The 17,490-nt window shown below is 37.2% G+C and overlaps 1 protein-coding gene across 7 annotated transcripts in view; it reads right to left on the reverse strand.

The window, feature by feature from the left end:
- Positions 1-17,490, reverse strand: part of ARID4B (AT-rich interaction domain 4B) — a 113,452-nt gene that overhangs the window by 15,710 nt on the left and 80,252 nt on the right. For 5 of the 7 annotated variants that reach the window (XR_004955470.1, XR_004955469.1, XM_016163384.2 and 2 more), the window contains exons 17-19: positions 14,927-15,178; positions 3,188-3,272; positions 688-886 (exon numbers count right to left, since the gene is read on the reverse strand). Coding sequence is in view for 5 of the 7 variants with exons in the window: in XM_016163384.2 (XP_016018870.2) it covers positions 688-886; positions 3,188-3,272; positions 14,927-15,178 (536 nt within the window). In the remaining 2 variants the exon portion in view is untranslated. The remainder of the gene's footprint in view (positions 1-687; positions 887-3,187; positions 3,273-14,926; positions 15,179-17,490) is intronic. The other 2 variants (XM_036235598.1, XM_036235599.1) reach the window with 2 other exon arrangements.

The following is a 17,490-nucleotide window of genomic DNA, read 5'->3' on the forward strand; positions in this document are numbered from 1 at the left end:
AAATTATTAAAAATTAACTTCAGAATATTTACAGCATTTGGTTTATAGAATGAGTTCATGTAAACATCTATTTGAGTGTAATCTCCATTACACTGAAGATAAAAAAATTTATGGCTCCTTTAAAATTAAGAGAAATGTAAAAGATGTTTATGGAGATACATTCTTCAACTATATTTGACAGATCAGACCCCCGCCGCACTGGCCTGCCAGTCAGATTAACTAACTCCCTCCAGTCCTCGCCATTTTTATTATTTGATAGTTACACTTCATTCTGCCTTAAATATTAAACAGAAATGTCACTGTAACAGAGAACATAATATAATCGAGATAAGCAAAGTTAAATATTCTTTACAGGAAAAATCGATATAATTTTATAGTCTGATACGGCATAATACAAACTACTATGCTTTACATAGCAACATAAAGAACGGTACTTGAAAAAAAGCTCAGTAACAGTACAAGTGTGAGTATTAAATTTTAACTAAAATGTAATGGTGCCCTTGGATCTACTAATGAGAGAAATATTTCCAATCAATGGCTGATTTATTTCAAGTAATAATGGAGCCAAAAAAAATTCTGGTTCCATTAAAAAACAGAATTTAATAATGTCACTGAAGTACCCTTGTAGAATTTGACTTACACAAACTAAAACATTTGCACACGACAGGAGACGTCTGTTATATTTACCTTGAAGTCCGTTAAGGATTGAAGTAATTTCGATGGATTTAATATGCGCTGTATCAGAGTTTTTAGCATCGGTAAGATCCAGTTTAGATACCATTTCAGGAGATGAATTTGTCTGAAATGGTGGTTTTGACAAGCGCCGAAGTTTACAATTTTTAGGGGAATATTTTTCATCTTTGTCTTTTTCTTTGTCCAATTTATTCTAGATTACAAGGAAAACAATCTCATGTTAACCATAATGTATCATGAGGCATTTAAATAGTAAACAATGTTAATACTCATTTTAACTCAGTTATAAAATATATATTAAATAACATAAATAGAGTATAAAAAGCCCCTCAAAACAGCCTGAGATGTTTTTTCAAAGTTATTTAACAAACAGCAGAACGAGCAAAAAGTTTTTGTCTAATATTTATATTTAAATAGTGGAAATAAATGAGCGATGAGATAGGCAATTAAGACTAGCAAACCTCCAATACTGCTAATAACTGGTATTATAAATCCTTCAAAACGAAATCATAATAGGATTAGTCATTAAAAAAAAAAAAAAGGAAAGAAAGAATGTCAACCTGGTAATTTTAAAACCTGAAACATTCTCAATATAAAATGTGGGCCGCGAGTGACAAAATTCCAAGTACCTTCATTCAGTTGACTGCTGGGAGGAACTCTAAGCAAATTACCTGTTGTAAAGTCAGGTTGGAGGTAACCTTCCTATCTCATTGATAAGTTAATATTTCGAGGGTAAAAATGAGAAATTTTCTCCAATAGCTCTCTTTACAAGTAGGTGGGGCAAAGGCTAATATACTTCCTAAAAACTATTTTTTAAATGTTTTTTAAATAATTTATAGGAAAAACAATTCAGACGAGTTCGCTAAAGAACCCTGAGGCCCTGCTACACAGTCAGGCTGCAGGATGAGTGGCCGGTGCCAAGCTGGACACAGAGGAGGGAATTCCTTCCACGCAGCGAGCTTCGGGGTGGTGGCTCCCCTAGGGAGGACCTGGCCCAGCGCCATCGGCCCCTTCTAGGGATTTGTTAGAAATGGAAACTCCTGAGACCAGACTCAGATCGAGTGAACTAGGAATGCTGGGATGGGTCCAAGCAATGTAAGCCGCAGCAATTCCTTCAGGTGACTCTCACACATGCTCGAGTGTGAGATTCACTGACCTAGGCCATCTGGGTCTAAGTCTCAGAATGTGCTGAGATGCATATGAGCATGGAGACCACCATAACCTAACAAGATTAGTGTTGGTCTAACTTTTCTGCTGCTGCCGCTTCACCAATTCATTACTTTATAGCAGACGTCATAATACACTATGCATTCTGAAGGCAGAAACAGTCTACCCGCTCAAAGTTCAAGTATGGCTTTAAATCGCTCTAAGTAGACGGCCTCGAAAACAGTGGTTCTCAGGCTCGGATGAGACAGAGAGAGGGGCGTACAGTATCAATATTTTCCAGGAAGCTTTCTCAAAACCTGCATGCTGCTTTCCTTATGACCAGGAGGGGCCAAGAACTGAATTGAGAAATCAGTATTTAGAAAAATACTTTCCACATAATAGTCTAATATTACTTCTCCCACCCCTACCTGAGAAATACTCCTAAAACCTGCTCTGTGTCAGGAAACTGGCTTTTTGTTTTTGCGGCCATGCACATGAAATTCTCCCAGTAGATAAAAACACTGCTAAATACAGCATGACTTCCATACTCCCCAATGAAGAACGAGAGCAGAGGTGACAGGAGTCTGAGAGGGCCTGAGCTGTAGCAGGGCTGCTTCGCCACCACTTTAAACACATGGACCCGATTTTACAGTGAAAGAATAACCACTGGAAGAGAAAGCTTTCACTCTTTGGGGCCACCAGACTATCATTTAGTAGGAAAATAAATAGCCCCTCACTTTGAATGTGAAAACTGAATTGTAGAATAATATTAAATATCTTAAAAAGATTAAAAAGCATTCTAAAACCTAGTTAATGGTCTATTTTCTAATAAGACATTATAAGATTTCGCCTTAGGAAGAAGGCGAGTAATTAGATCAGACATGAAGGAACATTAACTCCCACATGAGCAGCAGCTACGAAGCGTGAGGCTGACAGGGTTCCGTGACTGTGTTCTGAGCCACCACCGACAGCCAGCTACAGACAGGAGAAAGGCTGTCCTCTGCTTCCAGACACCTCCTTTGCTTCCAGAGCAGTCTGCAGCTAGTACAGTGACCCGGGACTCCCAGGTCTCCCAGCTGGAGACCGGAGGGACAAGAAAGGGTTGAAATGGGTAAGTGAAATCTACCCGGGTGGCCTTCTACAACGTTGAAACTGAAAAAGCCTCACAACTCATTTAAAAACATTTCTAAAATGTCTTTCCACAAGCTGACGATATGAACTTTTTTCCAATCTGGATTTGGAGAAACTGTACTAACACTAAACACACAGATACACACACTTAAAGCAGTATTTTGGAGGAAAAGTTCTTTAATTAAAAGCTATGACATACATCAAAATGAGCACTCACCTTTATTTTCTTCCGATGTTTTATCTTCGGCACATTTTTATCAGCAGGTCTTACTATTTTATCTGCTTTAATCCACTCGTCGTATCTAAAATTAAAAGAAATTAATATACATATGCAGAACACACACCACAGAACTATGCCATATTAAAGGGAAACTCATAAATAGAATCAGAACATTTCAAAACTGGAAAGGACCCTGGAGATCTTTAGTTCAACTTCCGGGTTTGATGCATAAAGCTACCAAGGCCCAGAGAGAGAGGAGGGGACCGGCCCAAGGGTATGTCATCTGCTAGCAAGCCCGATCTTTGAGTCCTAGGCCAGCACTCCTTACTCCGCTACACCAAAGAGAAACTAAATCTGTACGATAACGCCTAGGAGGACACACAATATTCCTATAACAGAACTTACTGTTCTTAAGCTACAAGCTGGCAACCGTTTTTCTAGACACATCAGGAAGCTAAGGTAATATGCCCTAGGCTGAAATAACTGTATGTAGAACATATAACAATATAATAATATATTAATGTGTGGTAGATGAGCATATAACTTATGAACAATGCAAAATCACCTAGAAAAAATATCTTTTCATAAAATACTAGGAAAACATTACTAGGCCAAGTTCTTCTGTATTCTGAGGCGCTTCCTACATAGACAGCCAGCCGAGAATCAACAGCTGTGAGGGCCTCTCCACTCAATGCTGATGGCCAGCATGATTTTATAGAGTGCAAGTTACCACTGACTGCAAGAAAGCTATTTGTTCAAAGCAAAAAAGAATGAGTTTATTTTTGTAAAAACTCACTAGAAAGAACAACAGAAACAAATTAGCCTCTTTTTATGTTCCAAAGTTGTACACATTTCTTGTGGAAAATGGAAAACTCATGGACATTTTTAACTCTAGAACATGAATTGAAAATGAGCTTTTAAATTCAAATGTACTCATTATTAGAGGCACTAAACGAAATAATAAAGGTGCTAAGTCAACAAGAAATGACTTGGGTCATTCCTGGACTAATAAATTATATTCCTGCTTAGAGCAGCCCTAGAAAATACCTATAATGACCCCTGGGCTGCAGCGAAGCTCGGGGCTCACCCCACAAGGGTGTCTGTACCTGTGGGAAGCTGTTGAGGCCACAGTGATAATTAAAGAGAACAAGGGAAGAGAGAAATGAATTCTAGAAAAGTCTTTATTTGTATAATCCCTGCTAACTAGTTACGTGGCCCCGGTCAAGACATTCTTGACATCAGACTTAGTTTATTCTGTAGAAGACTGTATTTTTAAAAATAAATAAATAAAAATAAGGCTACATATCACGTCTAGTTTTTTAAGGATCAAATACATAAGTACTGTAAAAGTTTTAAACCAAGTATTCTTCTACTAACACACTCCTTTTGTTATCTCTACTGGCATGGTAGCACCTCCCTATACGTTTGCCGTACTTTTAACTTTCCCATTAATACTGACGACTGCAGGATGCTTGAGAAGAAAGCAATTTAGTTCTTCCCAAAATCGGAGGGCAGGTGGAGAAACAGAAAATAACTCCGCCCTCTGCAAAGTGGAATGTGAACTCCTGGAAGGTGCTGTTGTTTAAATATAGTTATGGAAACCAACACTATGTACTTTGCCTAAAAAAAAGTTTTCTATGTTCTTATGAACTTCAAGACAGTTCATGATGGTTATGCATAACACCAACATAAGCTAAACAAAGAGATAATAGTTTTTTATCCTTCTTAACCAGACTATATGCTTTATAGTTAGTTTAATAATACAAGACAGTTTTACTGCCAATAATACCACTTAATTCGACTTGGGTTTTTGACATGAATTGTATTTAAATTAGGGTAAAACAGAAGTTTTTAATTTAAGACTACCACCACAATACTGTATATTTAGATGCTTTATACGGAGCACCCAACACATCAAAAAAGCAAAAAACAGTTACTGCCTCCATAGTAAGAATGTTCACTGTGACAGAGGAAGACATCTTTGTGACTCAGAGACAATGTATGCTGCTTAAATTCCCTCAGGAGCAAGATAACAAGATATTAATAAACGAAATGGCTGCTGTGAACGGTACCAGCTGAGGCTCCCTGCCTCAGCTCCAGCATTGCCCAGATGCCGGATGGTGATGTTCGACAATGACTTTTGTGGCTGAAAGCTTTTCAGAAAGAAAGGGTTTACTGAGCTACATGCTGGCCAGAAAATGGACCAGGTCCGCACCTGCAGCAGGGCTGGATGGAGAAGGCTGCACGTCCATGACCTGAGGCTCACGCGGCTCTTGCGAACAGTAAGTTTGGGGAAGAAAGATGGAAGTTGTTTTGGAAGGACAGATGAAGGGGGTGGGAGAAGAGGAAGTGAGGCTAGCTCTGGGTGCACAGTCTGTACGAAGCGTTTAGCAGTCTTGTTGGTTTCTCGAAGCTGTTAACTGAATAGCCTTTCTTGCCTATTCCTTTCATCCTCTGGCCTACAGTAATTTAATTTTCTCCTTGTCAGTAATGACTTTCTCTTCTGATCAATCATAAAATAAGGATTGTATGAGAGGACTGGTTATCAGAAGAACTTCAACAGCGAATCTAGGTATGGAAAGAGTGTTGGAGCAGGCAGGAAACAGAAAAGAAAAATTCTGGAATTAGATGAAACTACACACACTTCTAAGACATGTGAACAGCAGTAATCAAACACTATGGTCCTACTACTCTGGATAACAATTTTATTTCAAAATTTAAAAACACTCTGTATGGTTTTAAATTCCTTGGAAAATTCTTATGTTTCTCACTGGAGTAAATTACATGGTAACTTGTAGTTCTATAAATATTAGCTAATATCATTGACTCTATTATTTGTCTCTTTCTATTCTTTCTCAATGCTTTTTGTTTGTTCAGGCATTCCTGTGTTCTGACAGTATTCTTTTAGATGTTTTCTTTTCTCAGCCGAATTTATGCTTTTTATAAAATGTAGTAACAGTTATTGTTATTATAATTAATAGCTTTTGGAACTATATCATACCTTTAAAAAACTATCGATGAATTTATTTCAGATTAAGAAACTCAAACCATGGAAGCAAGCTGATCTTGCAAGCTACAGGCTTGTCAAAAAGCGCTATGTGGAAAGTTAGGGAAGAAGGGGCCACAGACTGCCTGTTAAACCGTGTAGTACCAGAAGGCTGGCAGAGGGCTGCCAGGTCCTATTCAGAGTAAGCAGAGAAGAGGAACAGACCAGCAACTGAGAAGCCTCATAAAAATGCACAGTATGAACCAACCCATGAAGAGGGCGAATGAGTGAAAACAAGAATTTTGGTTAAGAAAGCTTTTTCAAAACTACAAATGCCCTTATCAAATAGAGGTTGAGACCACTGATAAACATTAAGAAATATTTCGAAACTTCGAATGAAGTTCTAAATAGCACTTTAGTTGCCTGATTAATCTTACGAGGAAAAAAAGATGATCAGAAAATAAAGCAAAAGCTAGAACTCTGTATTTTAAAAACAGGAAGTGTTCTTTCCCTTTATGTAATTACTCATTAGAGTGTTATTCAAGCGTTCTATTTTCTTTACAGAATACTTTCAAAGAATAGAGAAGAAATTTGTGTGAGAAAAAAAATCTACAGACATTAAATTACATAAGACCTAGACCGATTTAATTTTGACTTTATGGTGCCAGTTAATTTAAATAAAGGAGGTAGCATCGGTGGGTCAGGATCTCTGAATCCCTACCATGTACCTAAAGTAAAGACCTGAATGAATGGAAAATAGTTCAGAACTACAAGAAAAAGCTGCAGTTGATCCTGATTATTCTATATAAACACTTACTTTTTATATATTTAATGTATATTAAAAAGAGACTACAGACTACTTTTCCTTTAGGTATAATAGATAAGAAAATAGCCAATGAACAATGAACACAAGATAATTTTGCTCCATTTCAAATATCCTGAATACCATAAAAATTAAAATTACTGTCAAGTAACAAAGAGCAGAACATGGCAGCTAAGAAACAGAAGACCATACAACATTTCTCAATTTCTCCTTGGTTTACCTTATCAAGTAAGGCATCTGTCCATCCCTCAAAATACATTGTTAAAGAATAAGACTCATAACTAAGTGCATTTCGGTCTGGCACGCGCCCTTCCCTGGCTCCAACAGGCACGCCCGCGAAGGGCTGCACTGGAATTTCCGGCTCTGTTTTAAGTGCCACAGGGGAATGAGGACATCAGAGTGCAGGTTTTGATGGGTCTCTCGCCTGCATGGGGAGGACACTGCGCAACAGCTATTTAGGGCAACAGGTCTTTAGAGAAAACACTTTATCGTTAAATATCTAGATTCCTCTCCAAGGATGGCAGGCCTGTTGTGTCGGCTACCATGTTTGAAGATAACGTAACTTGAGGGCTGGGGAGAAATTTAAGTTAAGTGGTTGGCCTACAAACAAAATGGTTTGTAGTATTTAGATCCAAGCAATAGAGTTTTATGAGAATGTCGGAGGAAAACTGGGTAGAGTTTGGATTATTGATAAAACTATCCTGCCTTTAACTGGACTTTAGCTTTAGAAATTATGATCAGAAGAAAGTAATTGGCCTCTCATGATAAAAGGAAATATAGCTTGCCAGGAAGAGAAGATCACTAAATTCATTTAAAAACAAATACTGAAAAGCAAAAAAAAGAAGAAAAACAAATGTTAAAAACATACGCTGAGTTAAAAATTAAGACTAAGCCTGTTAGTGATTAGACCATATTATTTCAACTTCGTTATCAGTTTATTGTAATTAATGCACAGAATCTAGTGAAGCATCTCATCCGATATTTAAGTGAAGTACTAAGGAAATATCTCCAGACTATATACATGACTTATCTGAGGATATTTCTACTGAGATCATGGAACATTCAACTAACGAAATAAATGACAAAGAACAGACACATGAATAACTCATTGAACTGCCACAGGGCTGCTCCTTGACCTACATAAAGTGGAGCAGCTGCGCCAGAGGGTCCCTGGAATGGAAAATTCTGCGCAACTCCAAGCCGGAGAGCGCGCTCGGGGCTGCTCCGTCCCGCAAGCAGGTCCGGAGCCCGCTGCGGGCGCGGCGCGGGGCGCGGCTCCTTCCCGCCAGCCACTCGCAATTTCACAGAGACGACAACGCGAAGCGGCAATGACAAAGGGAACAATACAAACCTTCTGAACCTTCTGGAAGAGGAAGCCATATCAATAAATATTTGAATTTTTTAAACGTGTTAAAGTAAAATATTTACACAAAGCTAGGAGGAACCATTCAGAGACCACAGTGTACTTGCTCTCACCAGAGAAAAACCGTGTTCTAAAAGCTTTATAATTTTTGTGTGGATGTGTTGGCAAATCATCTAAGAAATCATTTAGCAATAATAAAAATGGAAAAGAATGTTAGTCTACCAGATATAAGATACCAAAATGGTGACTGTGCCCACATCGATTCAGATTTTAGTTCTTAAACCCAACTAAACGACTTCCAAAGAAATATTACCAGAATACATTAATACATACCCTAAAGACCATCTTAAAGACTAAAAAAATAATTACACGTAGAATAAGGATATTTTAAAAATAATTTCATAAGCAAAACCAAACTGACAATATCCTTAAAAACTCACTATTTGAAATATGCATGCGGATTATAATAAAGACAAAATTCTAATAATTAACCATTAATTTAAGTAAAATATTAAAATCATTTGTATTTTGCTTTCTGTAATGGATAAACTCATTTAGTAACTGCTGAACAATACTTATTTTATATATTTCTGTGTGTGTATATACACATATACACACACAAAAATTAATGTATGTCATATAACTAACTTAGCTTTTAAAAACCTCACATCTAAAGTGGAAATTTAGGTTATCTTAGCAAGGGAAGGAAGTTTCCCCCTTAATTAAGAAACAATGAGGAAAAAAAGGTATGATGCTGTAATAGCAAAAAGGTCCATGTCAGGATGAAAAGTAGCACCTGTTATTATTAGTTATAAACTTAATTAACAATTTTATCAATGTTTACCTACTTGCCAAATTTTCCATAATAATCTCAATTTATGTATAACCTGAGAGACTATCTAAAGCAAAAATTATGAAAAGACCCACTGAATATAATTTACTGCTTTTAGTCACGTACTTAAAACATAACAAAAGTATTATATTATTGAAAAATAAAAATTCTAAGCATGCCATTAACATCTCATATTTCTACTTCATATAACTGTTAAAGCCACATCAAAGACAGGAATGGTGTTCATCATAATACAGAAAATAACAGCATAATGATAGAAACATGAATATTATAGCATCCTCACATTTAAGGCTTAACATGACCACCCCCCAGAGAATAGTGTAGTAATTCTCTCAATCGGTTTTCCTAAAGAGTCTGGCCTCAGGCAGAAGGAGTTATGGTAGAGTTACTGACAAATCACAGAGCACTTAGATCAGGCTTGATTTATAAAGACCACTGTGGCACTCACTGTATTTTGTGACTCAGATATTGACGTTTTTAAAGTACCCCAAAAATTTATTAACGAGTTTAAGGAATTAGCATTTGTGCAGTTAGACAAATACACTGATGGCATCTGCCAACCTACAAAACCACCAAAATGTCCATTAAATGTATGTTTTATATTAAACATACCTGCATAAAAGAAAGGAACGATAGCGGGAGAAAACGCACAAAGACGAAGAGACAAACAACAGAACCGAGGAATGGTTTAATTTTGAGAAAGACAAAGGAAAATCAAGAAAAACGGTTGCGGCTGCAGCAGCTGGAGGCCAAGTGAAAAGGACCGCGCAAGGAGCGATCACACCTGGGTCAAGTGCCACTGATAAAGGCAAAGAAACTAGAGGTCAAGAAATGAGGATAGAACTTGGCTAGATGCGGTCGTGGTGACAGTTCTGGGGGCTTGGTGGGGGCAAAAGCCTTATTGTGGGTTTACACAAAAACAAGAGAGAAACTGGGTAACAAGCGCAGATAACTCAAACAGTTTTACTAGGTGGAAATGGAGCAAAGAAATGGAACAGCAGGGAAAAACTCAAGTGGGTTTTGAGATGGGAGAAATAACTGCAGCTCGCTAAGTGGATGGGAATGATGGAGAACACAGCAGGAAACTGGCGACAGAGAAAGTGGGAGAGGTTCTCCAGGCCCACGTCTCTGACCTAGACAAGAAGCTATGACGACTACAAGGCTGGCCTTGGACAGTAAGTAGCCTGCTCATTCACCTGTGGCTGAAGATGAGCATCAGAGAATGTGGCAGCAGATGTGGTTAATGAGGTAGATATAGTGAAAGCGTAGGAATTCTCATTTTATTTTTTCAAGACGCCAGGTCAGCAGCTAAAAGTGATGATGGGGAAGGATGCTGAGGATTTGAGGAAATAAGAACAGTGAAAAAAAATTTCTGTAGCTATGTGTGCCAACGATGTTAACTAGAGTTATTGTGATGATCATTTCACAATATACACATATATTAAATCATTATCTTGCACACCGAAATACAATGCTGTATTGTCAATTATATCTCAATGAGATAATAAACAGTCCCTTAAGAAAAAAAAGAAAAAGTCTTCAAGAAAGGAGGAGAGTAAATGGAAAGACGTAAGTGCACACTTGAGGCTCACAGTTAGGAATTTAAGACGAAACCCGTCTGCTGCCTCCAGCCGAGCCCCGCCGCGCAGCCGCAGGGGGCGCCGCTCTCCCCCTCCGGCATGTCGGCCAGGACCACAGGGTCACACCAGAGCAGCAGGAGAGGGTGGGGACAGGGGAAACATTCCAACACGTGACTGAAGAACAGAAGAACGCAAGCAACACAAGGACAGGCTGGAGGGCACCGCGGGGAGGAGGGACAGGATCGTGGGCTGTAAATGCCGGCGGGGTAATTCCCTCCCGGGACAATAAATCCCTTAATAGGGACATTTCTTTGTACTGTACCTTCAATGCGAAGCACAGTATTTGGCACATAGATTACTGAACTTATGTTTGCCAAATAAAGGAATAATGCTTGATAAAAAGCAGCTGAATGTTCACAAAAAGTGGGATTGAACTCATTCGTGAAAGCTTTTTGCCAGTCCACCCCCACCATTCCAAAGATGAGCCAATTTGCTTAAAGAAATAAGATATTTTTAAATGAGATACATTTGTATTTCAAATAATATATTTAAGTACAATTTATCTTATTTTCTGTTTTCTGTAACTTGTAATATGGAATAGAACTGTTGTTACTTAAAATTTAAGAGTTTTATTGTTGAAACTTTAGAGTCTCTACTCTTTTACTTAAGGGCATCCTATAATGCAGCTGGCGATCTGCAACATAAAAAATATACATATTTCTTAATCAAACTCCCAAACCTTTAATTATAAAAAGCCAAACTAAATAAATGAAGAAAAATAAATCAGCATCGATAAAATACTGATGTATTTTAAATCCCGTGACGGCTGTTACGAACTAGGATAAGCCCAACGCGCACAGCAGAGTTTGCGGCAGGTGAATCTGAAAGCGTAACTTTATTTTCAAAAATTAATCCCATGTTTATGGTATGACTTAGAAACTGGAGAGGTAAAAGGATCAGTTAGCTAGAGATAATAATAAAAATTTCTATAAAACATTAATATCACTAAAATAAATTTTAAAAAATATAACAGCCTACTATTAGAAGTTATTGAAGTATGAGTATAATTTTAAAAAATGTATATACACTTTTTAAAAGACTAAAAGAGAGCACATTACAATACTAATAGTAATCATAGCTTTCTTTTATATATTTTCCCATTTTTCTAGGTTGAATACTATTTTCAGAAGAGTTGAAAAATATTTTTTAAAAAGCAGTGATTTACTCCCAGCATGTGGAGACTTAGGAAATTCTACAGTTTTGGACAATAGTTTTATATATGGTCACCGTAAGTCATTATGTGGTTTAGAATCCAGAGTTCTGGCTGTTTCCAGTAAAATTAATGTAAGCATGTAAAGATATGCCTTTTTTTTTTCATTGTAAAAAAAACTAGTCCACACACTATCCTTTGTTTAACAAAAATTAACACTTTTCAGTTGTGAGATAGGAGTACAAATGAAATTAATGTAAATGTTTATACAGCACTTTAGAAAAAAAGAATAGTGTAAAAATTACAAGGAAAACCATATTAACTAAAATATTTTCAAGAAAACTCTGTTTGCTAGAAAATGATGTTTCAGACTCAACATAACAGGTCCACACAAAATTTCCTAAATCGCTATTTTAATGAATGGCTGCCACTGAAGAGGAAACTACGTTCATGAACCTTCACGCGTAAGTCTTCGTTTCTAATTTCACTTCTCTTATGTGTCAATTCAGAGATCAAGCTGAACCGCCCAAAATAAGAAAATGGCTGCAGATGATGAGGATTTGTTGCAGTCCTCATTAGATTAGCTTCAGACATGAAGGAGCAGCAAAAAAATCACAAATGACTGCTCAGGACAGACTCTGGTTATCACTGCAGAGGAAAAGGGACGCTGTCGCGTTGGCTAAGAAAAGTAACTGCTTAATCAACTGCAGCCCAGGTGCTTTCTGTCTGGCGCTGGAGAGATCCACCCTACAGGTCTTCACCGAGATGGTAAGGGTTCTTCTTGTCAATGTTCACATCACACAAACGCTTGCGTTGTCAGGAGGAGACGGCGTCCTTCTCGCCGACACAAGCATGTCTTGTTGAACTAGGCCTCAGTGTCCTCTCTCTGTCATCGGAAACTTGAATGTCTCAATTTGGAAGTCTTTCCGTATCCTACCCAACCCCCTACCATTCTACCCCCTAGAATCCAACTGCTCCTATGACAGGATTCTCCTTCCTTTAGTCGGTCTTTTCCTAACAAAACGGAAAGGTGCTTCGTAATCACAGAATAAGTTTACGAATGTCTCAGTTCTCATGCATACCAAGTCCTCTTCTGTTTGACGAGACAATAATAAATAATCGAGCCCTGATTAGAGTGAAACTTAGAGAATCCCTAAATTCTATTCATTCGTCACAGAACTGAAAGCACTCTACGAAGGCTCCCAGGAAAATTGCCTCGTTTATAAAGGAGCAAAACCAGGAGAGAAGAACGGAAAGGAGAGGCTAAGAGATGCCGCGGCTCTTGCGGGCACTGCTTGGCAGCTATTAATTTTTGCTGATTTGACTTCTTTCTAATTTTAAACTAACATATTCAAAATCTGTATTTATATCCTAGGCAAAAAATGGAACTCCCTCTAAGCTCATTTACTAGGATTATAATTATTAAATATCAAAGACTGGACAAAATATTCTTACAGCAGCTGCAGCTGAGATTTCAAGTATCTCCCTTTGAACATGGTCCACTAATAACCAGCCATTCAGGTGAGAAAAATCATGCACCGAAGAGGCAGCAGAAGAACCAAAAGTCACAAGGATGAATGACACACGCTGTTAACGTGGCATCTGGAAAAGCTTATTTCAGGATGACACTCATGACAGGTACTTTACAGTGCGAAACTCTGTTAATCTTGTAGGTTAGAAATAACAAAGAAAGAGTCCCAGACAAAACTCCTGAACAGTCCCTTATGACTTACGTTGCTGTTTTCTGCCAAGCTTCAGAACGGATCAGAATCACACTTTTCTCAAAGTAAGAAATCAGATTAGGCATGCTTCTGGATCTCAAAATAAGAAATTAGATTAGACATGCTTCTGGAGCTTCCTACTGCTGCAACAGGACAGTACCAAAATGTACTTTAAAAAAAGAGTGTTTTTTTTTTTAAAGAGACTTTGAGAGGATGTTTTCTTAACTTCCCAAGCCACGGAAGAGAATTTAAGTAGAAAGCATGAGAGCTGCACTCCTTCCTCTTCGAAGACACTAGGCACACCATGAAACCACCACCTAAAAAACGTCTATGGTTAACCACTCGCAAGGGTCACAAGGCTGTGTCATAGGCTATATTTCGAACAGAACAGCAAACGCTCGAAAAGGAATTAAGTTTTTCTTAAAAGGTATCTAAATCGGATCCCAAAACTGACTTACAAACTTTGGATAAAATTCAAATACAAAATTTCTTTGGATAAACCAAAGGAAACTTGCGTTCGAAAAACACTTCGGTCATTGGCTCACAGCCTGAAACCAAACCTCAGCCTTCCCTTTCGGTTCCCTAGGCCGGGGGAAGCCAGAAAGTGCACTGTATGGTAGTCAAGCGGCTTGCTTACACTGTTTCAAACACACAAATGAGTTCTGGAGGTTTTGAAAAGGCTTATCATGCGAGCGCTGTTAAAAGGAGAGAAGACCTTCTTGAAATAGCTAAAGCTTCTTAACAAATCTTAACTTTAAAATCCCTGCCTACTGAAGGAAAGAAATGTGATGACTTAAGAAGATTACGAAGAGGTTGCTATGGCAAAGTAGCTGGAAATGCGAGAGAGCAAGAAGTCTGCTAACTGGCTCATAGGCGGCAGGAAGCACAAATCTTTCACCTTTTAAAGAGAATTTTCTATCATTTCACTACTAATGTTGCCTTTGTTAATCTACGGGTATAACATAAAAATCGACTGTGTAGATTCCATTTTCTAGACACTAAGACACCTAAGCATTGAAAAACGTAGGTAGGAAGTCACTAAGCAAGGCATTTACGCGCTAAATACTACGTATTTTTTGTATGGTGCCAGGACCTCGATTAAAATACTAATAAGCCTGTGATTCGTTAATTAAATCTGAAAATAGGAAATGATTTTATCAGTGTTTTTAGGTAGCAATCACTAGCTAAAACTCAAGTTACCTCACATTCCATCCGCAGTAATGCACCAAGTAAAGGACCTCTCCACCTTCGACATCAGAATCTTTAATACTAGCTTCATACATTTTCTGACTTTTCCCTCGTCCGTACCGCACTTGCACTTTCATGCCTGGGGGGTAGCACTCAAACTCCTCCTGCGCACTGTCGCCGGCGCCGTCTTCCTCCTCTTCCTCCTCCTCCTCCTCCTCTTCCACTTCTTCCTCCTCTTCATCTTCCTCTTTATTCGTTTCATCTCTTGAAAGGTTTAAAAAATGGCAGTTAATAAAAGACACTTCATACGCTTTTCAGTTCCAAACCACATAAACTGATAAAATCGTGGCTGTGACTGTTCCGGAAATGGCAGGTTCCATGAGTACGAAATTCTGATTTTCGGTTAATATTAAAAAATAAAACTGTGTCAGATGGCCATGGTTACAGAGAGATACGGTTAGAGAAAAGGAACACTGAAAAATAAGTGCATTAAAGGAAAATCTCCAACAGCCAAAAGAACAGAAGTTATGCTAAATCACAAGAAACTAGTACGGTTGACTAACAATTTTCTCATGTTTTTATTATAAAAATATTTTACATCTCGGTTGACAGAAACAAAAATCATTACACCTCAGAGCTATTTTCTAACTAAAAATTATTTTTCATTCAAATATTTCCAGTCTCAGGATGTTTAAAACAAAACATTGTACTAGCCAATGATTAGTCTTAAACAATTTAAGAAGGTACTCCAACCAAATTTTCAAATATTATACTAAAATATTCTTTTACCTTTCAAAGAATATTCTAACTTCACATTAACATCACATGAATTTTTTTTTCTGTTCTAAACTTCACCACAATTTCTGCTTTCTTTACCACTTTATTGACTGAAACGCTTCTTACCAATTCTTTCAACTTCAAAGTTCCAAATGAAACAAAAGTTAAACGATTCGGAAGCAGCACTGCGTACATTCTGATCTTCTCAATATGATGCACTTTCTAAAACTGAGCGTTTATATTCATCTTAGCCACAAGTCTATATCAAACAAGTCAGAAAAAATCTCAAATTATATTTTCAAGTACTTAGATTAAAAAAAAACCTTCAGTCAAATTCTCGACTCTATTTAGTTAAGTTTTTACCTGCTCTGCAGTACGTCTATACTTATCACAATGGTTTTCTCTCAAAAAGAATCTACTCCTTTACAGCTGAGAAATGAATAAACACCATAGAACAGAACCACAGGGCAACTAAGAAGCTTTAAAAGTTAATATTTATGTAAAAAGCATACCTCCACTGATAATTTCAGTTTTATGTTCTTATATGCAATAACATACTTTATCACTTCTAATGATGTAATTACATAGGCAACAGAAGTTATCTGTTAATAGTGATCCGAGCAGCACTTCAATGCTTGCTCCTTCTCCTATAGCCTTCCCTCCGGATAGGGAGGCAGGAGGAAGGCAGGAGGCACCAGAGACTGGGAAATTATGTCTGAGTTCACAAAAGGACCAAACGTGTCAACTTTCTCTGAAATGCATCACCACATCTACAAAGATTCTCAAGAAGTAGACCTACTGTAAAGCCTCTTCTACAGTCAAATGAATAGGTACTTAAAATGAAAACCTAATTGAAATCAGCTACAATCTGAGATTAAAAAAAAAAAATTCTATTACTGAAAATACATTAACATTTCTATATTAAAATAATTATCGGTAAGGCTAAAACATCTAAGAAATTATGAGAGGGTTTTATGGATAATAAACTATTATTAAGAAATTTAAATAAATGTTTTACGTATATAAAAAAATATATAAATACGTATATAAATTAAATTGTTAAAGTATCAGAGAGAACAGAAAGTGTATTGTGGTGCCACAAGAAAAGATTTTGGACCAAAGAGATTTATCATCTATCCCAAAATCATCATATAAGAGAGAAAAGAGATATAGAATAAAAGGTCCAGATTTTTTAAAAACGAAAACAAACTCCAAGGTGTATCTTACATTATACGATAAGCCAAACACAAAAAGCATATGCCAGTAACAGTGAGCACAACCCTACTTTAAGTGGTGGCCAGGGCAATCGGTATTTAATCTGAAATAAACATTTCATGTTCTGTATTAATAAATCAAAGCAATTAAAAATAAAAATTTCGAATTGAATATTGACTTCAGACACAAACCAAATTAAAGTCATGTAAATAATATTCTGCAGTATAAAGAAAACAACGTAATTACTGACTATTACTCAAAGAAAATACTCTACTCTTTTCACTAAGAATTCAGTGGCAAAAATCAGAGGTAAATGCACTAATCGAGATAGAACATAAAATGCCAAGAAAGATAGCCTTTGAAAGTATAAAATGCGACCAGCATATATGTTAAAGAAATTAACTTGATGAATACATTACACTGACAAACACATTTTGTTAGTTATCTTTTAAACAACTATATTTTGGGAAACCAAATGTACCAGTAAAGATATTTCATCTGAATTCACAATTATCAAAATTTCCCACTTCGGTGCCACACGCCTTACAATGAAATTTAAACAGGAAAAAAAAGAAAAAAAAAGC

This window comes from Rousettus aegyptiacus, unplaced genomic scaffold (genome assembly GCF_014176215.1).
Source record: "Rousettus aegyptiacus isolate mRouAeg1 unplaced genomic scaffold, mRouAeg1.p scaffold_m13_p_18, whole genome shotgun sequence".
Lineage (NCBI taxonomy): Eukaryota > Metazoa > Chordata > Mammalia > Chiroptera > Pteropodidae > Rousettus > Rousettus aegyptiacus.